At 43.9% G+C, this 24,790-nt stretch overlaps 1 protein-coding gene across 5 annotated transcripts in view; it reads right to left on the bottom strand.

Moving 5' to 3' along the window:
- ARHGAP40 (Rho GTPase activating protein 40) overlaps positions 1-24,790 on the bottom strand; it is a 151,580-nt gene that overhangs the window by 72,613 nt on the left and 54,177 nt on the right. The window contains exon 1 of one of the 5 annotated variants that reach the window (XM_073683796.1): positions 24,459-24,566. The exons of 2 other annotated variants lie outside the window; for them this stretch is intronic. Coding sequence is in view for 2 of the 3 variants with exons in the window: in XM_073683792.1 (XP_073539893.1) it covers positions 17,672-17,811 (140 nt within the window). In the remaining variant the exon portion in view is untranslated. Of the gene's footprint in view, positions 1-17,671; positions 18,152-24,458; positions 24,567-24,790 lie in introns of those variants that run through there. 2 more of the 5 variants (XM_073683792.1, XM_073683793.1) reach the window with 2 other exon arrangements.

Genomic DNA, 24,790 nt, shown 5'->3' with positions numbered 1-24,790 from the left:
GTATTGCTAGGGAAAGTAGATCAAATCCCAAACTGTTCTTTACGTATATAAATAGTAAAAGGATTAAATCGGATAATATTGGACCGATAAAAAGTGAGGAAGGCAAAATCATAGAGAAAGATGAGGATAAAGCTAATCTATTAAATAATTTTTTTTTCGACAACTTTCACAAAGGAAATAGAACTAACAGGAGAAATGAGAAGTGACAAGCTTAATCCTCCACTAAGTATGACTAATCTAACCCAAGTTGAGGTACAGAAACGTCTCAGTAACATTAAAATAAACAAATTACCAGGACCTGATGGCATACACCCACGGGTACTAAGGGAACTAAGTAATGTGATAGACAGATCGTTATATCTTATATTTAAGGACTCTGTTGAGACTGGGTCTGTACCACTTGATTGGCGACAGGCGAATGTAGTGCCAATATTCAAAAAGGGAGCGAAAAGTGACGCCGGAAACTATTGGCCGGTGAGTCTGACGTCCGTTGTGGGCAAAATTTTTGAAAGCTTCATTAAAGAGGCAATTACGGAGCATCTTGATGCTAATAATCTTTTAATCCCGAACCAACATGGATTCATGAGGAATCGCTCCTGCCAAACAAACCTGATTGACTTCTACGAGGAGGTTAGCTCTCGAGTAGATCAGGGGGAACCAGTGGATGTCGTGTATCTCGACTTCTCAAAAGCGTTCGATAGCGTGCCACATAATAGGTTGGTATACAAAATGAGAATGATGGGGCTGGGGGAAAATGTCTGCAAGTGGGTAGCTAACTGGCTAAAGGATAGAAGGCAGAGGGTGGTTATAAATGGAATATTCTCAGATTGGGTAAGCGTCACTAGTGGGGTACCACAGGGGTCTGTACTAGGCCCAATGTTATTTAATATCTTTATTAACGACATAGTCAACGGGATAAATAGCAAAATATCAATATTTGCAGATGACACAAAGTTATGTAAAACAATTAATACAAAAGAGGACAGTGCAGACCTACAGAGGGATTTGTATAAGCTGGGTAGGTGGAGCATTAAATGGCAAATGAGGTTTAACGAGGAGAAATGTAAGGTCATACATATGGGAAGGAAAAATGGAAGTCACTAGTACTCACTGAATGGGAAATCATTGGGGAATTCGGAGATGGAGAAGGACTTGGGCATCTTGATTGATAGCAAACTAAATTGGAGTGCCCAAAGTCAGGCCGCTGCTGTAAGGGCAAACAGGGTAATGGGATGTATCAGAAGAGGTATAGCTGCAAAGGATGAGAACATTGTTCTTCCACTGTACAAAGCACTGGTCAGACCACACTTGGAATACTGTGCTCAGTTATGGGCCCCAATATATAGAAAGGATATAAATGAGCTTGAAAAGGTACAAAGGAGGGCAACAAAATTAATAAAGGGAATGAAGGGACTGCAATACCCAGAGAGGTTGGCAAAACTAGGACTATTCACCCTGGAAAAGAGAAGGTTGAGGGGGGACATAATAAATGTGTACAAATATGTTAGGGGACAGTATAGAGATCTTGCCCGGGATTTGTTCAAAAGGAGGGATATTACGGTAACAAGAGGGCATTCACTAAGACTGGAAGAGAAAAGGTTTCAGCACCAGCATAGGAAGGGGTTTTTTACGGTAAGAGCAGTGAGAATATGGAATTCACTGAGTGAGGAGACGGTAATGTCGGATTCACTACACCAGTTCAAGCGGGGACTGGATGCATTTTTAGATACCAGGCAGATTTCAGCATATACTTAAAAATAAAATAAAAAATAGTATGTTGATACAGGGATTTATTCTGACTGCTGGTTTCAGAGTCGGGAGGGAATTTTTCCTCAGGTGAAGATTGGCTAAATCATTTGGGGTTTTTGCCCTCCTCTGGATCAACTTTAGCAATTACAGAACTAACAGGTCGAACTTGATGGACGCAAGTCTTTATTCGGCTTTACAAACTATGTTACTATGTTAATAGTCGTGGGTGGAGCCCAGCTTCACCCATGACTGTTAGAGGAAAGTCTTGACTGTGTCTCACAGCCATTACCTGCCTTGTATGGGTCGGGCTCACCCCATGAGCCAGCTCCATACACCTGCTACAGACTTACCCCATGCATGAACAGCAGATGTTGGTAAGGGGTTAACCTGCAGTAATAGGGTTAATTTGTAGATTAATTGCATTATGATGGCGACTGGCCACTGTACTGGAAATGCAGCACTAGGGAGAAAATCAACTTTATTTCTCCTGGGAGCTTCTCCCTTTTCAGTCGTGCAGGCACGACTATACTGTGAGCAGCAGCTGTAAGCCCATCCAGGCACCGACTGACAGCCATCTCTGACTGACAGCTTGTTCAGCAGTGCAAAGTGCAAAGACGGATCAAAACCAGCAGCTTCTGTTATCTGTTCCTCGGTGCATGGAAACTATTTTATTCTATGTAAACTGAAACAATTTCTGAAATTTCCCATCAGTGAGGATATAGGGTTACTGTGGGTTCCGTGCACAGAGGAACAGATACTAAATAACTGGAGGCGAGTTGGTTTTCATTTTTCTTCTTCTTTGTTCTCCATATTAAAAGGAAACCTGTCACGTGGAAAAAAAAAAAAAAAAAAAAACTTCCTTCCCTTACCCCTCTACTTTTTAAAGGGAATCTGTCAGTAGGATTACCCCACCTAAGCAGACTAGGGGGCAGGCAGGTCAAAGTTTTACCTTGATATCTGTGATCAGGTCTTATTCCAGAGATATCTACATTTTTCTTATATGTAAATGAGCTGCTCAGGACTATGGGCCGGACACTGATCTGCAGGAGAATCTTTCTCCAGAGATTATTATAAATGAAAGAGGCTGTTACAAGTGAAATATGTAATGGTTACCAGTGTGATAAGTGATGGCCGCTCTCTGCTCTCCTGATCTCACTGCAGAGCTGTGTGTGATTATACCTGACACATCTACAGGTTCCTCTCAGTGCTTCAGCTTCAATATCGTTACAATGCAGCAGAGCTGTGAGAGCTGCAGCAAATGTGTTTGTAAGTAGACAAAGTTCAGTTTTGGTGTTCTGCGTTAGTTACATGTCTCACACTGGTAATGCCCCTTTCATATATAATAATCTCTGGAGACAGATTCTCCTGCAGATCAGTGTCCTTCCCATAGTCCTGAACAGCTCATTTACATATAAGAAAAACATGGATTTCTCTGGAATAAGACATCAGATCACAGATATCAAGGTATCATTTTATTCAGCTTCCTATGACCCATATAGACGGCTTCAGAGGGTTGATCCTACTGACAGATTCCTTTTAATTACTCATCATCAGATGTATGTGATTAAAGGGAATCTGTCAGCAGGATTTCAACCCCCAATGACAAGCGTAGATTTCAATCTGTGCATGCGCTGTCAAAGGCGCCATTTTAATGAAGACCACCAGGAGATCAATCTGCGCAAGCGCTGCTTGAGTGTATGACGCAAACTTTAAAACAGAAAGCAGATACAGACACCAGAGGCAGGAGGAAGGTCTGGGGCAGGGCTGAAGACCCTACTCACAGTCCCGCCCCTATGTACTGAAAGTTTAATACACCCAAACTTCAAATGCTGATTAAAGAGCAACCAGCATGCGGATTTCTTCACAAAAAGGTATCTATTTAATCTGTATAGCAGCACCATTATGCATGCCTTTACTTTAAAGAGAATCTGTCATCACGATTTTGCATGTTAAAAGAATCTCTTACCAAGTTTTTTTCTGCCCCATGTGTCAGCAGCATAAAAGTAGAGGTAGAGACCCTAATCCTAATCCTGGGTCACTTCCTGGGCTACTTGCGGTTTTGATAAAAACACTGTTTTATTTGCTACAGCCCTTCAAAGTCTCTCAATGATGATCTCCTAGTACATATTCCTCAATATTAATGAGATCTGTTTATACTGTTTCAACTGCCATCAATCATTGGCATGTGCGTGAATAGATCGAGCTCATCATTGAGAAGACTAGCAGAGCTGCAGCAGATAAAGCAGTGATTTAATCAAAACTGCAGCAAGGAGATCAGCAAGTGACATCGCTGGAATCAGTGTCTCTGGCCAGCTTTTATTCTTTCCTTAGGCTATGTTCACATGTTGTGTTTTTTCAGAGTTTCTTTTTTCTGAAGGCAGTAAAGCTGCTTACAAAATGCTGATTTTTCTGCGTTTTTTGCTGGATTCTTTTGGTGTCGAATATGTGTGTCATTTATCTACAGTACACGCTTACTAAAGTTAGTTTCTTAACCAAATGTGCAGCAAAAACGCATGGCTGCGCTTTTTGCAGAGTTTTTGCATACCCGCATTGATTTCTATGGTGAAAAAAACACTGCAAAAACACTGAAAGAATTGACATCCTGCAGATTTAAAAACCATCCCCAAGCAATGTGAAAATCTGGCTTCACTTATGACATATTTTACCAAGGAGCTGAGCGTGAATAGTCCATGAGATGGATATATTCAGGGACAAAACTACAGCTTTATGGGTCCTGCGACTGCAGGGAGTCTGGGGACACCAGGCAGGAAAGAAGAAATTTTCTACTGGGCGGTGCTGGAAGGGGGTTCATTCAAATGGGTAAATAGCACAATGGAGGATGGCTCAGTGGGTGGCTGGCATATTAGAGGGCCAGCTGTTCACAGGCGTGGGGGAGGGTTCTGAGTGGGAGATGCAAAACTTTGCTATGGGGTCTTGACTCTTCAAGTTACATCCCTGAATATATTATATTAGATATTATTCTTTGATAAAGAACGCAGGCCTTGCGTTCAAAATGCGTTGCTCCTTGTTTTTACATGGATTTTTACTATTAAATCGGTTTTTAAATTTCAATAAATTTTGGACTATTCATGATGCTGGAACTTTTATTCCTTTCTGGATTATTACAAAGTGTTTTATATTCCCTTGCTCTATTGTCAGAAAAACATAAATAAAATGGATGGTTACTCTTTAAAGATCACAGTACAATAAGTAGTCTGAAAGGATCAGCTTCCCGTTCCTGACCACCTCCGATCATTGCACGCAGCTACAAACAAACAAGGAAGCCCATGCTTCCTTATCATTAAAAAGACGGAAATTCTATCATGTCACCAGGGATTTCCCTTCCACAAGTGCTACCACAGGAGAACACGCTCTAGCCTCAACCAAATAGTTATATACACACACAATACTTATTGAATTCTGTCATAAATATGAAGAAAAATAATACTACATTCAATAGAGAAATTAAAATGAAGTATTAGGCATTTTGGCAATAGGCTAATTATATAAGACCAATGAGTGGAAAGAGTGTATAGGATTTATAACTGCAGGGAACTATGTACTGTACTAAGCACAATACCTGAAAACAAGATGCTGAACAGTTGTCCTTTAAATGGGTTTTCCCAGGAAAATACATTTTACTCAATAGATCTTGGAATAATAATAACTTCCACAATTGGATGTGTGTAAATAAAATGTTCCTGTGCTGAGATAATCTTATAAATGTGCCCCTGCTGTGTACTGTGTAATGGCCGTGTCTGACCATGCAGGAACATGGTCTGATCATACCACTTCTCTTGGGCAGGGGATAGCAGATGCTGCTTTCTGTGAGGTAAAACATTTCTCTGCAGATTTAAAAACAGATTTTACTTCACAAAAAAAGAATCAGCTGTAATCCAGTGCTGTAATGTCTGTATACTCTTTTGCTTCCTCCCTGCCCAGGAGCTGTAGTATGATCAGACCATGAACTGGAGCAGCTCTGCAGTCAGACACAGCCATTACACAGTACATAGAAGGGACACATTTATAAGATTATCGGCACAGGAACATTTTTTTAAAACAAATCCAATTGTGGAACTTATTATGGTTTTGTAGCACCCTGAGGATTCGGCTGCTACAGGGGTATTGCACCTCAACCCAGAGGTGTGGTATTCCACTCCCGGGTAAGGATGGAGTGTGGAACTGAGCTAGTAGGCTGCATGCACTACACACATCCCATTTCCGGGGGACAGACCGACGGTACTCCCACTTAATAAATGTGCAGGTACGACCGAGTCTGTCCTTGGCTGGAGTGGGAGGGGGGGTGGAACATCCCAGTAGTGTAGGGGCAGATAGGGGGAGCAGCCTGGGTAAAGCTAGGAGCTCATTGGGTGCTGGTCACCTGAGCTCACACATAGAGGGAGTATATAAGGTGGGCACCATCTTAGATCAGGGTCAGTCAGTCAGTTGTCAGTCAGCCAGTCAGACAGTCTGTCTGAGAGCCTGAGAAGCAGAGCAGAGGAGAAGGAAGAGGGACCCAGAGGCGCAGGAAGAGGGGACCCCAAGAGCCCATAAGAGAGCTAATAGGGTGAAGGGTCGGCAACAGGGTACCGGATCCCAAGCTGGTGGAGGCTACAGCACTAATCCTCAGCCAGAGACCGGAGGTCGTGGGCAGGATCTGCCACGACCCCCCACTAAATCCACCCGGAAGGCAGACCAAGAATAGGGTCAGGGAACCCAGAGACAAGGGTTTACCAACAAGAGGCCCGAGGGAGCCGGACTTAGGTGGATCCCTGGTGGGAACGGCCAGAAGAAGGGAGAGTCAGAAAGGAGCTCAGGACCACACTCCGGAGTTGCCTGGGAGTTGACCGAGTCCAGGACCTGGTGGACGCAGCACGGCTCGGGTGGTCACTGCTGTACACAGTGACCCGAGCAACACCAGTAAGTAAAACCCTGGAACTGCATTTTATGCCTCTGAGTCTCTTTGCTGCACCTTCACAACCACCATCCTCCACGGCTGACCCCCTGAGGCTATACCCCTCCCGTTGGGGGTTATACTACCGCAGCTGCACACACACCACCAGCCTCAGCGGACCATCTTGCAGCGGCGGCCTTTTGACCGCAAATCAACGGGTGGCGTAGTCGACATAAAAGAACATCTAGTAACATCTATAAGGACTGCCACACACTGAGTTTGACACCCTGGGCACGGACCGGGTCACAGCCACTCGGAGACTACAACCCCCATCTGATCCGGCTCCGGGTATCCCTAACAACATGGCCCAGGGGGCGCGTCAGTTTCAAGATCTATTAATTTAAACATGCGTAGTTTTTTGGGAAAACTCCTTTAAGAACCCAACTAAAACATTAGTGCAAAATGAAAAAATCAGATAAAGCCATGTTCCCACAAGCAGTAAGTAACACATTTATACAAGTTATTCCTTCCATTAGGGCAACGAATTATTGTAGACCTATAGACAGTGTTTAGTATCGTATCCACGTTGGAGAGCAATGCTTTTGGTGGAGGATTTGTCTGAAATCACACACAGCTGCTAAAAAAAAAATTTACATATTATGTCAGATGGGGTCTCAGAGATTCATTTTTTTATCTGCATTTGTTTGGAAAAAAAAATCTGTATGTAATTGGAGGCACAAAGAGGTACAGTAAAGGTTTATAGACGTCCATGGGTGCCCTATTATGGACCCGTACAATTCAGATCTGTTGTAGCTTGTGCAGAAAAGACATGAAGAAATACTGTTTTCCACAATGGACGGTAGAAGATATGTGTTCCAATAAAGCGATTTAAGTATGGTTAACACTTTTGAAAGGGGTATCTCTCTATTTTTTTTTTTGGGTGATTGTTTACAGTCTGCAGTGGTGACGTCGTGTCTACAGCGCATGTGACTACTGCTCAACGGTGATGCCAAGTAAACGGCACAAGCCGTTAAGCTAATCGATTGGCTGCAGTGGTCACCACTACCACAGACATTGCCACTGCAGCTTGTAAACAATCACCGGTACCAGTAGTGGAGAGCAGGAGCAGGGGAAGGCAAGTACAGCTGATTTTAGAATTTTTTTTTAAGGCAAGTTGATGGGGTCAAAAATTTGAAGATGGAAAACCCCTCTAATGATCTACTGGAATATAATTGATTACATTTCTCTAGAATTCCTGTGATCTAACAACCAATAATCCAGAAAGCCTTACAGTCTAGCACTTATTACAGTACAAAACTGCAATATAAAGTGAAATTTCACAAGGCGACATACATAATAACATGCTTAAGACAAAGTCATAATGTTATATACAGTACTTTATCATTTTGTTGCGTTTTCCTTAAGGTTCTCTGTACTGCGTTCAATTCTTTTTTGATTACCCTACCCAATAGTCCAGAATATCTGTCTTTCATCAAAGAATTTAACTATATACACAAAATAATCTTAGTAATTTGAATGAGATGCAAATGCCATTTACAGAAGAGTCAACTTGTAAAAGGCGTTGTGTTAGGCCTTATTCAGATATCCAAGTTGCATCCGTTTTTTTTCCACGGATAGAACATGCACCCATTATAACCAATAGTGCTATTCACACGTCTGTTTTTCAGGTCCATTTTTTTCCGGCAGAACCAATAAAGAGAGTCAATATAAGTCTATGGGTCCGTGAAAAACACATCCAGCACACAGGTGGCATCTACTGTATGCGCCATCTGTGATTATTAGTGTTGAGCGAACATGCTCGACACTGCTCGGTACTCGCCCGAGCATCACGCTACTCGGGATGTTCGGCGAGCACCGAGCATTTCCGGGTTACTCGGGCGGGAGCTCGGGTCTCCGCCCTGCATGTTTGGCGCTCTTTACAGAGCCAATGAACATGCAGGGATTGCTAGCCAGTCACTGTAATGCTGCAGCCATGTTGGTTGTGGGCATTGCAGTGATTGGCTGGCCGCACAGCGTCACCTCGAGTATTTAAAACCGGGCACCGCCATCTTGGACACAGTCGCTCCGGATTAGACAGTGTAGGGACAGCGCTGCTGATTTAGGGAGAGATATAAACTGTGAAATAGTTAGTGTAGGGTCTGTAAAGGCTGCCAGAACAAACAAACAGTCCTTTTCAGGACTAATATCCATCCCAGATACCAGGCAGGCAGGCTGTATAGGAGACACAGTGGTTATACCAGCAAACGCTGCATTACAGTCCTGTGTGCTCCTGTTGCTGAAATTGCTGGACTTAGCACCAGGTGTCGGGGGCCAGGAAAAATCCTCTTTTTTTCATCTAAATCCTCCTTTTTTTTCTCCTCCTTCACACTGTACAAATACCTGTCTTATTAACCTTTTGGTGTGTCCCCCCCCCCCTCCCCCTCCCAAAAAAAAAGCGTGTCTCTGATTTTTCAGACACAAATGTAACTGTTGAAAATAGTCTGGTGTAGGCCAGAGAAACAGAAGTGTTGTTTTGCACTTCCATGGTTCAAACCTCTGTATTATCCATTTTGGGCCATTTGTATCTAAAAAAAAAACAGTTTGAGTGTGTCGCTCACTGTTCAGCCGCAAATATCTCTATTTAAAAAAGTGTGGTATACCCCAGTAAACAATAATTGTGGTTTTCCTCTTCCACGGTTCTAATCTACTCTTTATTACGCTTTTTCCATTGATAGTGCAAGTGTAAGCTATTTTACTTCATTTACAATGGGCAAGGCGCGTGACAAGGGACGTGGAAGTGGACATTCTGGTGATGGTTCGTGCAGAGGACGGGGCCGTGGCCAAGGTGAAAATGTGCCACAACCAACAGCCACATCTTCTCGCTCCCACTTCTTGACCGAATTACTAGGGAAGCACAGAACAACACCAGTATTGCGAACTGATCAGTGTGAACAGGTTATTAATTGGATAGCAGATAATACTTCCAGTTACCTGGGCACCACCACCTCCGGTCTGTCTTCCACACGGTCAACTCTTAGTAGCCGTGAGTCTCGACCGCATACTCCTCCTCACCCTGATGCTCCTTCCTCCCAACATGCCGAGTGTCGTCAGACAGCAAGTGATCCCACACTTGGACACTCTGAAGAGCTGTTCCATATTTGGGCCCCTCGCCTGATACGCTTGAAGTGGTGGAAGAGGAGATCCCATGTTGCAATGCCCAAATATTTGAACAGCCATGGCCACAGGAAGTCGACGTTGGCAATCTGTCACAAGAGGTGGACGATAACGAGACACAATTGCCAGGAAGTGAGGAGGAGGATTGTGGTGCGCAAGTGGAAGAGGAGGAGGTGGTGGATGATCTAGTAACTGACCCAACGTGGAAGGAGGACATGCAGAGTGAGGCCAGCAGCACACAGGGGGAGGGAGGCAGAGTACCCCAACAGGCAGGAAGAAGCAGTGTGGTGGCCGCAGACAGAAGGCAGGCAACCGTTCCCCGTAACACCAACACAAGGGACGTTGCCAGTACAAGCGGTAGGTCTTCCAGAGCCTGGAATTATTTTAAAGACTCTGCTGATAACCCCAAAAAGGCCATATGTTCCACCTGCCATGCCAGCATCAGCAGGGGTGACAAAACTACCAGCCTGACCACCACCAGCATGATCAGGCTCATGGCAGCAAAGCACCCGTCTTTGTGGGGCGAAACCCAGGGTCCACGACCAGTGTCAGCGGGTGTCACCACTGCTTCTTCCACTGTTGTGCGTGCAATAGAAGCCCCTGTTGTGTGTGCAAGGCAATCCCCTGTCCATACTGCATGTAAAGATGCCCCCTCCTCTCAGTCTTCACTTGTTATGGCAGTTTCTCAAGAAACAGCATCAACGTCCATGTCCCACCACAGCGTTCAATTGTCCATATCCCAGACATTTGAATGAAAGTGGAAATTCGCAGCTAACGCCCCACAGGTCACAGTCCTAAATTCGCACATTTCACGACTGCTTGCGTTGGAAATGCTGCCTTTTAGGCTGGTGGAGACGGAATCCTTCCGCAATCTTATGGCGGTGGCCGTCCCTCGGTACTCGGTCCCCAGCCGACACTATTTTGCCCGGTGTGCCATCCCCGCACTACACAAGCACGTGTCCCAAAGCATCTGCCGTGCCCTCAACAACGCAGTTACTGGGAGAGTCCACCTGATAATGGACACGTGGACAAGTGCTTGTGGCCTGTGACGGTACATCTCTCTGACGGCACACTGGGTAAACATAGTGGAAGCCGGGACCCAGTCGGACCTTGGGACGGAACACATCCTCCCCACACCGAGGATTGCGGGCCCTATGTCAGTCAGAGTTGCCCCCACAGTGTACAGCTCCTGCGCATCCTCCTCCTCCTCCTCCTCCATCTCAGATATCACCACATCAGTTACAAGCTGGAAGCACTGCAGTACTGCCTCCGCCAAGCGGCAACAGGCTGTGCTGAAACTCATAAGCTTAGATGATAAACCTCACACTGCTTGTGAGTTGTGGACAGCTGTGAAAGAGCAGGCAGATCTGTGGCTGAGACCGCTGAACCTACATCCCGGCATGGTCGTGTGTGACAATGGCCGTAACCTGGTGGCGGCTCTGAGGCGAGGTGAGATCACACACGTACCATGCCTGGCTCATGTGCTTAACCTCGTGGTTCAGCGGTTTCTTAAATCTTACCCCGAGTTGCCAGATCTGCTCGTGAAAGTACGCCGCCTGTCAGCTCATTTTCGCAAGTCGGCTACAGCTTCCGCCGCCCTTGCTGTGTTGCAGCAGAGTTTGCAGCTTCCGGCACACCGACTGGTGTGGGGGGTAGAGTTCCAACGTGTGGGGACATCAAACGTTGGAACTCTACCCTCCACATGTTGCAAAGGATTTGTGAGCAGAAGAGAGCAGTTGTGGAGTACCAGTTGCAACAAGGCCGTCGATATTCAGGTCAGACTCCACACAAGACCTCAGGAGTGGACCTGGATGTCTGACATATGTACCATCTTGACAAACTTTGAGGAGGCCACCAAGATGGTGAGTGGCGATGACGCCATCATTAGTGTCAGCATCCCATTTGTCTGTCTTTTGCAATGCTCTCTGCAGAGAATTAAAGAGGAGGCATTGCTGCCAGAGTATGACGAGATGGATCAAGAAGCCGTAGTGGGCGATTACACACTGCCCAGCCTCATCTCATCCCAACGTGCATTGGGGTGCATTGGGGGACAATGAGGGAGAGGAGGAGGAGGAAGAACTGGAGCTGCTATCATGCGTTGTAGACGGTAGTACCTGTACAAGTGTCATATCGTCGGTTCAGCGTGGGTGGCCTGAGGACAGGGAGGAGGAGGAAGAGGAAGAGGAGGAGGAGAGCATGGTCAGTCGTCATCTTGGTGAGGACACAGAAATCTTGCCCGTTACCAGTCTGGCACGCATGGCTGACTTTATGTTACGCTGCCTTAACAGTGACCATCGCGTTGTCAAAATGTTGGGTGACAGTCATTACCGGTTGGTGATAGGCTTTTAAAAGACTGCCGGGGGTGCCACCGCAAAAATGCTCGAGTCTCCCAAAGACTAACATTGGGCTCGTTGCTCGGGTCGAGCACCCGAGTATCACGGCGAGCTCGGCCCGAGCTTCGAGCACCCGAGCATTTTAGTGCTCGCTCAACACTAGTGATTAACATTGCTAAGTATAGGAGAAGCTTTGTAATTAATCTATTTCTTTATCCATACCAGAAAAACACTGATGGTAAAAATGGACATTGATAACACACGAAACCAAAACACTGATGACACCAATACCATTTTTCCACGTACATGTTTAAACACAGTCGTGTGAATTAGGCCTTAGAAAGACAACTCCTGTCAGTATGTCCAATGGGTGTTTTAATGGAGTAGAGCGAGGGGGGTTACATTGAAAGGAGCCAGAACAGAGTCGCTTTGTAAGACTGGCTTCCCCTCTGCTGAACTCACATGGCCATGTATCATCAATATTAGAATGAATACCTGTTATGTAATACTAGATTTCCCCTACAAAGACACTGAAACTTATGGCCAGATGGAGCTTTGCAATCAATCGGCATTCTTTTACAAAGAAATTGTGTATATAAGACAAGAATACACTACAATAGTGTATACTTGCACCATATATGACGTAGAGTTATGATCAGTGCAGCCTAGTAAGCTCCAGGAAGCGATTAATTTAGAAAAGACACAATATGGGCTTTTGTCATGTTCTTTTCTGGGATTCCTCCGTGACAGTTTCTATTTCAGAAATAATTAGGCCATTCAGTTTCAGAGCTGATCATCACAGCGTTAAAGAAAACTATGATGTTATATGTATGACTAACTGCTCTCTGTGCATTATGCGGTACTAGTCAGCATTGCATGGCAGCTTTTTGTGTTACAGTCTTCACTGACCCAGTTGTGAGAACACTGCATTATAGAATAAAAAGCTCATCTATACTTCCGAATAGAGTTGAGCAAGAAAGTTCTCAGGAACCTGTTCCAGTGGCCATGTCTGACCACAGCCCTGAAAACCTCCTACTTCCAGCCAAATCCCACCGGGTTTAGTAATCAGAAGATGCGCCAGGGATGGTGGCAGGTGGTAGGAAGTTTGAGGGGTCTGGTCCAGCAACCACAGACTACCAACAAGGCCGCTGGACTAGGATCCTGCAAATGTTTTTGATTAACTCTACTTATTAAGGATACTCCTACCTATGGCACACACAGAAATCTATACATCATTACTACTGAGTAACTTATGGACACTACAGTCAACATTGCCCCAATCACTATTTCTCCTTTCCAGATATGGCTGCCAAACATTACAACGAAAGTCTAAAAATTCCCTGAATGAAGTAGCACCCCCATCCTTTGTGTCTCTGAACACAAATGGCAGCAACTTTGGCACATAACTCAAACTCATTTACTTCAGTGGTGCCCTTATCTAGGTGTACCAAACATCTATGGAGAAAATCACGTATGTCACGCTGGTTTCCTCCATTGCATGTTCATGCATGGTGCACCCCCACCATGCCATATACAATTCCTATTCTGCCATTCTGATCTCCACACTATCTAAAAATTCTAAATACTTTTCACTCCCTACTTAGTCTCAATGGCTAAGCTCCCACCGTAGATCTCAGTGCTGAAGACATAGACCCTTATTCCAAATGGACAACCGGCAGGATTTTATGTGCTGAAAAATCACTTACTGATTTATAAAGTAATTCAGAATATATTGGTGCTATATAAAGATCCTTCTTTTCTATGAACAAGTCACAAAGGAAAATAAGGAGGCCTATTGTTGCCATAAAAAAAGAAATTAAGAAACCTTGTCTCTATTTGATCACTTGCAGACAACTAAACGTTTTTGTACCTATGGGACACAATTCTGGTACATCAGTGGGAGATTTCCTGGTGAGATATGTACAAGATTATCTATAGCTAGCACCACACTTATCAAAACAGCAGGTGTCAACTAAGGAGCCCCAGTAGTGATCATGTACAGGACTCCCATGTTGGTCTTTACTCTAATGTATATGGGCATATTTACAGACAAAGTTGAAGAAAACACATTATATCAACCATAATAAATGTTACTTGTGGGAGATTTTCAGGGGTTTTCTAAGAGAAATAGTCTGCAGTCACACTATGCGATAGTAGACTGCTGAATCAAGACAGTATGCATTGTGCACACTGTCACTGACTATTCCCCTGTATTCCCTGAAATTACTAGACTCCCCTTTGCTTCTCTACATTATCTTCTATTGAGTGAAGTCGGATGAGACTAGTTGGCACATGACTGCAAATTGCATGCTTGCGATGACCACCCATTCAAATGGGGTATACAGAGAAATCGTGACAGTGTGCGATGTGCACTCTTCATTCACAGAGTAACTGCAAACTTTTCTTTTTCAACTGCATTCCAATGATGAACTTTTGTTGAGTTTTTGAAGTTGCAGAATTTCTGCACCCATTATTATTATTTATTTATTTATATAGTGCCATAGGTTCCATGGTGCTGTACATAAGAACACCCATTATTTAAATTAGGTTACTTATGCTTACTATTGCGATTTTTTAGCAAGTGTTTTTGACTCTGAGTTTTTTGTCTCTTGGGGAGTCATGCTTTAAATAAAGCGACTTTGTTTTTGATACTTCCTGGTATTTGGCTTTGACAAAACGTTATTGACATATTTAGGTGTGAATTACATGCATTTTTATGGGTTTCCACCGCGGAAACCCATTAAAACTCATGTGCGTCTTTTACCTGTGGACTTTCCACACCTAATGCAAGTCTATGGGGAAAATCTGCACAGAAAAATCAGCATACCCTCAAGATAAACTGACATGTTGCGGATTTGAAACAAACACCGCAGGTCAGATTACACAGCCTTAAAATGAAGCTCAGTGGGCATGAGATTTCAAGAAAGCCTATCCACCTTGCTGGTGTGGCAGCCTGCTGTGCACAGGTACCACAGGACCCAGGGTGCATGGATTGACTTCTCCACAAGAGGCCCTTATTACATACCAACACCTCCACCCTTCCACCTAACACCACCAGAGGGAGCCCGTTAGGGATATATATGGAGGGTGGAGCCAGGCAGTCAGTTAGTTGTTTAGTCAGACAGAGTCAGAGTCTGAGAGCGTGCTGACGTTGAGAGCAGCGAAAACGCAGCACGTCTGCTGCCGAGTTCTGAGGGCCCCGAGCGTGGCCGAAGGCAAGAGGAGAAAGGAGAGAGAGGAGTTGAGGGGGCAGAGGAGCATCATAGGTTCACCCCGATATACAAACCGGACACCGGGTCCGCGCCTACAGGGTCCCTTTATACCCAGTAGGGATCACCGGCATTCCAGGAGGACTACAAGTCCCTGGCCGACCTGAAGCTAGACCCATTACAGGACCAGGAACCATAAAGGCCCCGGCACCCAGGGATAGTGGTTGCCAGCAGAAGGTCCTACTACCGAGCGACAGTGAAGGAACAGCACGACACATAAGCTAGGCCCAGTTGCAGGCTGGCCAGGAGCATACAGAGAGGCAGACACGGACCAGGAGGCCTTATACCCGCTCACTGGGGAGAAGTCCTGAAGTGCACCCATCCTACTGAGTACCCTGGACCGTACCTGACATCCGCACCAGTAAAGGTATTGAAGCGAATCCCTTGTCTCTGTCAGTTACTCCTGCTGCGCCATCCCGACTGCACTACAAGCCCCAGCATCACCACCCACCGTCAAACTCCACACTGCCCGGGAGCCCACTCCGCCTGTGGGGAGCAGAAACATCCCAGCTGCCATCCCATCACCCCCCGGAGGTCTGCAGCAGCGCTGGTAATCCTTACCAGGTACCACAGGTGGCGTCACAAACTATTTACTTTATTTTTATCTCTATCCAAGCTCCAATCCCCTTTTTCAAGAGTGACCCCAGGGTACGGGCCCGGGAGCCGACCACCGCGACATCCCCAAAACCAGGCAAAGGCCCGGGTACCAAGTCATCCCCATCCCCTGGGCGCAACACTGGAACTGCAAGACACTGCATTTTTGATGCAGCAAAAATATGCAGCTTCAAAAAAGCACCCAAACCTCATTGTGGGAACGTAGCCTTAAACTGGAAAACCACTAACAATGATTGACTGGCACCAATTGCCTAAAACATTGCCTGAAATAAAGATCATTGCAGAAGATATCCTTTATAAACAGTGGGCTACTGTCAGGTAACGGTTGTGACATGACGACTAACCATTCCATAGCAATGTGCCATAAACCCACTTGTGACATCAGCTGGTTTCATCCAGTAACTGTGATATCATAAGTTTTCCTCATGTAAGGTGTGGGACCACCACAAATCGGGTTCAGTCTGTTAAGTTTCTGTTCTATGACAAGTGGTTCTCGGCTATTAATCTATTACGTAATATGAATATAGGGAGGATCTGCTCCTCACATGCAGGCACCATGATCACAGGGTATGTCTACACAACATACTGTACCTCCTATGTATACACAGAATGAGACGTACGCCCTGTATTCTCCTGATAAGTAAGATCAGGTTACCCTGACATCAACACAAGTCCCTCACATGGGAACCAGAGCATGCACTCTATGGCTCAACTTAACCCCTAATACACTGGTCATACACGTACAGTGCCCTACATGCAGTAAAATAATCATGTTATGAACTGATCAGAGTAGGAGCACCTTCTACTTTGGTGACTACAAAAACCATCTGGATACATGCTTCATACCAAGCATCAGAATAGACTGGATTTAGCCTTGAAAAGTATATACAACAATTTGATTATAAACCTTATTACAAAGTAACCAAATGGACTTTACTGTGGATTCCTCTGCAAATACTAGGGCCCACTGTAGGAACCTTACATAGGTCCGTCTCACTTTTCCTCCTACAAAGGGCTCATCTCATGGCAAACCAATAAACTAAATTATATACACACTCAAGCATATAGGTTTCTATTATAGTCATAGACACACAGGAGTATACACATTTCTATTATACGCATTTATGCACCATGACCTGACTTAGTAAAGCTAGCGGGGGTACTGCCACTTAGGTCCCCTTTCTGTAAAGCAAGCAGGGAGAGCTTGACTAATAAAGATAGGCTGCGGATTTTTTTGCAGCATATTCACAGCAAAATCTGCATGCGTTGTGTGGACATTTACCTACGAACTCTGATCCAAATCACAGTGACTTCTGTGCAAGAATTGACATATGGTGGATTTTAAAATCAGCACGTCATCTCGATTTCTATGCATGCTATTGCATTATGAACACATGCAAATTTGCAGCAAATATGCAATGTGTGATCACACACTTAAGTGTATTCTTATGCAATTTGTTGTTCCTTATAATCAGCCAATTCAGATACTCAAAACAGCCATAAAATAGGTTTCTCTTCTCTACCTTTCAGATTGCTGCAAATATTCTGCTCATAAATAATTTCATCCCAATAAGCACTGCCTAAAATTAACAGTAAAGAACATAAATCGGTTGACGCCATGCACATCATAAACTTACTGTTTAGCTACCGTAGAATAGGAATATATTGTAACCCCTGCAATGTGGTTGTACTGGTTACCTGTTTGACAGAGGAAACAAGTGTCTAGAGAGAAGAATTTGGGGTCTTGGTATCCGGGTAATAGGAAACAATGAGGCATCTTCTGCCTGCTCGAGAGAGTCTACACTGTGAGATGGTGACATCTTAGAATCCATTCACAAGGTTTGCAGGTTCTAGAGGAGACAGCAGGCACAGAGCAAAACAGATTCCATATCGGAAAGTAGAGAACATTATAAAACAGCTTGAAACTTTCATCCCATCTTATATCTTCAGTACAAACGTGGACATAAACTCCATGGCAAATGGGAACTTTAAAAATAAAGAAAGTGTTCTCGAGCACCTTCTCTCGTTGACTCCTGCTCTGCAATACAGGGAACTTGCTATACTGGTTTAACAGCCATTCCATTTCGGGCAATCCTTTTGCAATGCCTACATGCCAGAGGGCGGAGGTTCTGAATCCACGTGGAAATGGCATATGCGGGGTGTGGTAGATTTTAGGGTGCAAGCAAAGGCATACATAGAAGGTGCTCATAAAGTGGGACCCATCGGGGGGTAGCCCTAAGATGGCCCTTTTATCATGATAGAAGAAATAGAAATGTAGAAGCTATAATGGAATTTCCAATAAAACATAATTTGTTATTCTATGTTTAAGTAAAGATAACAGAACAGGAGATTCAGGTCAGGTTTCAGTAAACCTTAAGGACCTCATACATATTAGACTAAAGTTGTACCAAATGGATGATTTCATCCTGATCAATTGTTCGCCTTTCGGTTCTTTAAATGACAAAGATGACAAATATTAATGTATATACATCGAAAATGTATAGTTTCCTCTGAAAGATATTTGTGCAATGTAAATCGGCTATGTGGGGTGTCCCATCATACAGTGTGGAGGACTGTGTTGGGGTGTCCCATCATAGTGTGGAGGGCTGTGTGAGGGGGCCATCATACATTGTGGAGGGCTGTGTGGGGGGCCATCATACAGTGTGGAGGGCTGTGTGGGGGGCCATCATACTGTGTGGGGGGGCCATCATACAGTGTGGAGAGCTGTGAGGGGGGCCATCGTACAGTGTGGAGGGCTGTGTGGGGGGGGCATCATACAGTGTTGGTGTCACTATGTGGGCATCATACTGTGTTGGGGGGGGTCACAGTTTATCATACATTGCGGGAGGGTACTGTAGGGTCATCATACTCTGCATGTTTTTACTTATTATGATTAACATGGAAGTCTCAATGGAGCCTTAGACTCCATTAATCCTAGAGTATAGCCATGCAAGGTTGGATTTCAGTTTGCTGGTCGTGAGCTGCATTTATTATGCTTCTCTATTTTTCACCTTTGCATTGCTTGCTTACTTCGTCAAAGAAAGAGGGAACTTGTTGTTAGGACACATTATCCTTTAATTAAAGTGAAGCTCATGCATTCCTCCTGTTTCCAAAAGTAGTTGGAAAACGGAAGAATATTTGATCTTCATTTCAGATTTTTCTATGGAAGACCATGTGCTCCTTGTGGACTACAATAATCAAGTTTTCTGGATAAGATTGACCACCATATTTACAGAGGACTCCGTGAATACCCCAATAAGAGCCAATCACTTATACAGTGCCTTGTGAAAGTATTTGGCCCCTTTGAACTTTTCTACCTTTTGCTACATTTCTGGCTTCAAACATAAAGATATAAAATTCAAATTTTTTTGGGAAGAATCAACAACAAGTGGGACACAATCGTGAAGTGGAACGAAATTTATTGGATATTTTAAACTTTTTAATAAATTAAAACCTGAAAAGTGGGGCGTGCAATATTATTCGGCCCCTTCACTTTCAGTGCAGCAAACTCACTCCAGAAGTTCAGTGAGGATCTCTGAATGATCCAATGTTGCCCTAAATGACTAGTAATGATAAGTAGAATCCACCTGTGTGTAATCAAGTCTCCGTATAAATGCACCTGCTCTGTGATAGTCTCAGGGTTCTGTTTCAAGTGCAGAGAGCATCATGAAGACCAGGGAACACACCAGGCAGGTCCGAGATACTGTTGTGGCGAAGTTTAAAGCCAGATTTGGATACAAAAAGATTTCCCAAGTTTTAAACATCTCAAGGAGCACTGTGCAAGCGATCATATTGAAATGGAAGGAGTATCAGACCACTGCAAATCTACCAAGACCTGGCCGTCCCTCTAAACTTTCATCTTGAACAAGGAGAAGACTGATCAGAGATGCAGCCAAAAGGCCCATGATCACTCTGGATGAACTGCAGAGATCTACAGCTGAGGTGGCAGAGTCTGTCCATAGGACAACAATCAGTCGTACACTGCACAAATCTGGCCTTTATGGAAGAGTGGCAAGAAGAAAGCCATTTCTCAAAGATATCCATAAAAAGTCTCGTTTGAAGTTTGCCACAAGCCACCTGGGAGACACACCAAACATGTGGAATAAGGTGCTCTGGTCAGATGAAACCAAAATCGAACTTTTTGGCCACAATGCAAAACTATATGTTTGGCATAAAAGCAACACAGCTCATCACCCTCAAAACACCATCCCCACTATCAAACATGGCGGTGGCAGCATCATGGTTTGGGCCTGCTTTTCTTCAGCAGGGACAGGGAAGATGGTTAAAATTGATGGGAAGATGGATGGAGCCAAATACAGGACCATTCTGGAAGAAAACCTGTTGGAGTCTGCAAAAGACCCGAGACTGGGACGGAGATTTATCTACCAACAAGACAATGATCCCAAACATAAAGCAAAATCTACAATGGATTGGTTCAAAAATAAACGTATCCAGGTGTTAGAATGGCCAAGTCAAGGTCCAGACCTGAATCCAATCGAGAATCTGTGGAAAGAGCAGAAAACTGCTGTTCACAAACGCCCTCCATCCAACCTCACTGAGCTCGAGCTGTTTTGCAAGGAAGAATGAGCAAGAATTTCAGCCTCTCGATGTGCAAAACTGATAGAGACATACCCCAAGCGACTTGCAGCTGTAATCGAAGCAAAAGGTGGCGCTACAAAGTATTAACTCAAGGGTGCCGAATAATATTGCACGCCCCAGTTTTCAGTTTTTTTAAAAAGTTTAAAATATCCAATAAATTTTGTTCCACTTCACGATTGTGTCCCACTGGTTGATTCTTCCCCAAAAAAATTGAATTTTATATCTTTATGTTTGAAGCCAGAAATGTGGCAAAAGTAGAAAAGTTCAAGGGGGCCAAATACTTTCACAAGGCACTGTAAATGGCTTAATTGTGAAGAAAGTGATAAGACTTACAAATAATATGTCCTGCAAGAGCAATGATAAAAAGTAGTGGTGCACATGTCCTGTACAGATGGAGAGTGGGCCATTTGTTCTACTGCAGGGTAGTTAAATTTAAACACACAGAGGACCAAAATGGAAAAACTTGGACAAAAGATGCGGGCCAACCAGTATACATTATAATGGGCCCCACATAGTCCTCCATACAGAATAATGGTCCCATATAGGGCTGGTGATTCTGGTGGCACGGGCCAAATATAATCACCCTGCGGGTCAGATTTGGCCCACAGGCCGGAGTTTGACATGTACCGTATGTTCTACTGGGATGATGGAATCTAAGTCTTACATTATTTCCACTACGTTCTCTGTTCTTTAAACATCAGTAGGTCAGTATTAGACCACCAAACCTACTATACCTTAAGCAGTTTGGGTGAATTTAAAAACTGCATACAGATGCCGGTTTTATTAAACATGCTTTTTTCTGCACTTTTTAATTGAGGCTGTGTTATTTAAGTGTTTTTTGTTATACTAGTAGGGATGTGAACTGTCTTACCCTGTTCCTGCCACTGAAGACAACAGATGCACTATGCGAATACAGTCTTGCGGTTTTATATGTGAAGTAATGTGTGTATAATGTAATGTGATAAAATGTATTCTGGTGATGCAAAGTATATAAAGTGTTAGAGCATAACGTGAATATAGCATAAGGATAAGTTTAGGACAGCATAGGATATAGAACATGTTAAGGTTGGGATTAGCCCAATGGGAGGGCACTAATGTTGATAAGAAGGTGGGCACTTCCTGGTTAGAGGGAGCTCAGTGTCAGCCAGTGAAGTGAGGAGGAGCTTTCAGGTTCAGATGGGGTGGGTTGCTAAGGGCAGCATGGGCCAAATGTTCAGGGGAGTGGGCGGCCAAATCAAGATCCCTGAAAAACATACCAAGAACGCCTGGAGCCTAGGGCTCGGGCCAGGCACCATGGAGCGGGCCTGGTCTTCTGACATCACGAGGTTGGTGGAAATGGAGTTACATGAGGGACAGGTGGCCAGTCCCAGGTGCACTGCCAGAGTGGACAACGAATCCCTGGGGCTGATTGAGTCAGCGGGTTTGGGGGTGGTCCAGAACGAACGTGTGGCAGAAAAGAAGAGGAGTTGTGCCAAGGAGAAAGGAAGTGTGAATTGCCATATCCCACCTGATGAACTTGGACTTTTTAGTAATAGTTTGACTGTTGCAAAAAAACTGGTGTCCCATGCATTGTGTGCGGTGGCTCCTGAGGACGGAAGCCTGAAGGCAGCGTAGGCCTATAAGCGAGGGTGATGCATCCCACACCCTACAGCACGCTGGGACTGGAACACCCCTTGTCTGTAAAGTGCCGGAGAGCAACCAGCCATTAGCTCAGTTGCCACTATCACTCGGCGGCACTGTACACTATTGAGAAAACATGGTGATGTTCTGTGTCCAAATGCAGGTGTGCAAATCGATGCATTTGTTAAGTCAAAACTAGAAAACTATTGGTCTCTTACCATCCACTTTCTGCTATGCTTTGTAAATGAACACCTCCAACAGGTGGGCCATAGTGCATAGGACCATATCAAACAACCAGGATCAGAGCTAGTTATAACCCTTAAATTCTGAAGTCAGCAACCACTGCATCTGAGCAGTTAGTCAGAGGGAGGGGGGCTCTGTTACCCCATTAGGCTCCCACAACATGGTCGTGAGTTACCATGGCAACCTGGAGCTTGCACCCAGTTCTGCCATTTTTTTTTTTTATCTATGTTAGGGCCTACCTCTGACATGACCTAATAGGCATAACACAATACCAAACAGTATTATAGCATATTATAAATGCAAGTATACAACTGGACAAAGAAAAAAATGAATACATATTTGTAAAAAATAAAAAAAGTATATATTAGAGATGGGTGGAATCGATTAGCAGGACTCCATCGGCTAAGTCAGTAGTCTATGGCTGCTGGTCGGAAGGCTAGCCAATTTCTCACCTTCCAGTATCCCAAGTGCAGTTTTTGATTAGCCAAGCTGGTGCGTGCGCCTCAATGATAACGTCATGCCATCTTGGCTAATCTAAAGACTCGCTGTGATCCCAGAAAGTAACAGGTTAACCAGAGACTGCTGAGCTGGCCAATAGACTGGAGTCCCACGAAACGATCCGCCATTCTCTAGTATACACCCAAAATGGTGACATTAAAATTATGACTTGTCTTGCTTGAATATGGCTAGAAAAAAAAAAAAAAGTCTTTTAAAATGTAGAAATGGGAAGAAATTAGTTTTTTAAATAAATTAAAAAAAATAATCACTGTGTTCTGAAGGTTGAAATGGGCCCCATCTTTGTGGGTTTAAGAAATAGAACATCACTATATTTTCTTAGTAACATGATAAAAACTCAATTACAATAAAAATCAGTGTGTACAATGAAGTGATTTTTATGTTTTTATAAAAGGTAGGTGGTAGTCAAGAAGATTTCCTCTTCAGAGACAAACAATCATTGTTTAACCAGCAGGGCTGAGCTTGTAAATCTACATCATCACACAAGAGACTCCGGGGAGTACCAGATCTATGAATTCTTGACAAACACTCAGGTTTTAAACAAAAGCAATGGTATATGGATTCCTTACAAATGTCAAAGGCAAGCATGCAATTACTGTCTACAGGCAAAGAAATCCTGCGGTCAAACAACTTAGCAACATAAGGAGCAGAAAAATGCTGCTAGGTATACTATGTAAGGTCAGCCCCGAAGGCTTACATGATCTTAATAACTGTATCCTATTACACTGGAAAGACCACTGAGCCCAAAGAAAAGTCGAAAAAGAAAAATTAATTTATAAAGCTACTGGTAATTGTATGCATAATACATGGAGGAGAAAAATAAAGGCAGATATATGCCAGTAGAATTGCACTCAATGGGGTGGACTCTCGAAATATTTCATTTTGCTGAGCAGATCTATGTTAATGAAGTTAAAAGATAATTAATGCCTCCATCCTGCTTATTGGCAACATAATAGGGATATCTTACTACTCAGCTCCAAGGTCAAAATATAATATCTGGCTTCATGTTCTTCTAGATAGTGGGTGCACGTGTCGATGGAAGATGTCCATGTGAATGAGTTATGGTCAACTGGTAATAAATGGATTGGTCATCAGTAGGTGGCTGTCAGACATCCCCAGGCTTATGCCCTATATAGTCAAGCCAAGTGTAACTCAGTCTGAAGGACCACAGATGTCAGGGACAAAAAGCTGGACTTCTATAAGAGAGGCTTCTTGGTTTGTTTCTGCCATTGAGACCCTTTAAAAATGGAAAGGCATTGTCATAACTGGCTTTTGACATGGAGACCCTCAATATAAGACAACATTGTCATAGAGGTTCGAATTAGGTATGGATGATCTTTATAAATAACACCAAAAAAAAAAGGTGTTCCAATATGGTATATGCTACAAAATATAGGACTGCTCAACTGAAAACGCACTTGTCATCTACAGTTGGCATTTTGTTACCTGGCCTGGTATTTGTCAGCATGTAGACGTCATAGATGAGCTTCGAAACATACATCTGTATACTCGAGAATAGCCTGGCACTGCATAACTATTAAACGTGTCATCAAGATGCCTAAATATCTGTGCAAGAAAACATGTCACAATCTCGTAGAGCACTCATACGTGTCACCGATCAGTGGGAGTATAATGGGATTAATTATGTTGTAATATACATCATCACGACCTACATAGCCAGTGTGCTATGGCATACAACAGATTCATCTACCAATCTATGCCTATATATAGCTGTGCCCCAGGGCTAGGCCTATAATTAACCACTACACTGAACTGGC

The sequence above is a fragment of the Phyllobates terribilis genome, unplaced genomic scaffold (genome assembly GCF_046119375.1).
Source record: "Phyllobates terribilis strain yellow unplaced genomic scaffold, ASM4611937v1 Scaffold_5__5_contigs__length_657084704, whole genome shotgun sequence".
Lineage (NCBI taxonomy): Eukaryota > Metazoa > Chordata > Amphibia > Anura > Dendrobatidae > Phyllobates > Phyllobates terribilis.
Note: the sequence above shows the minus strand (reverse complement) of the source record. Positions and strands in the feature narration are given on the sequence as shown.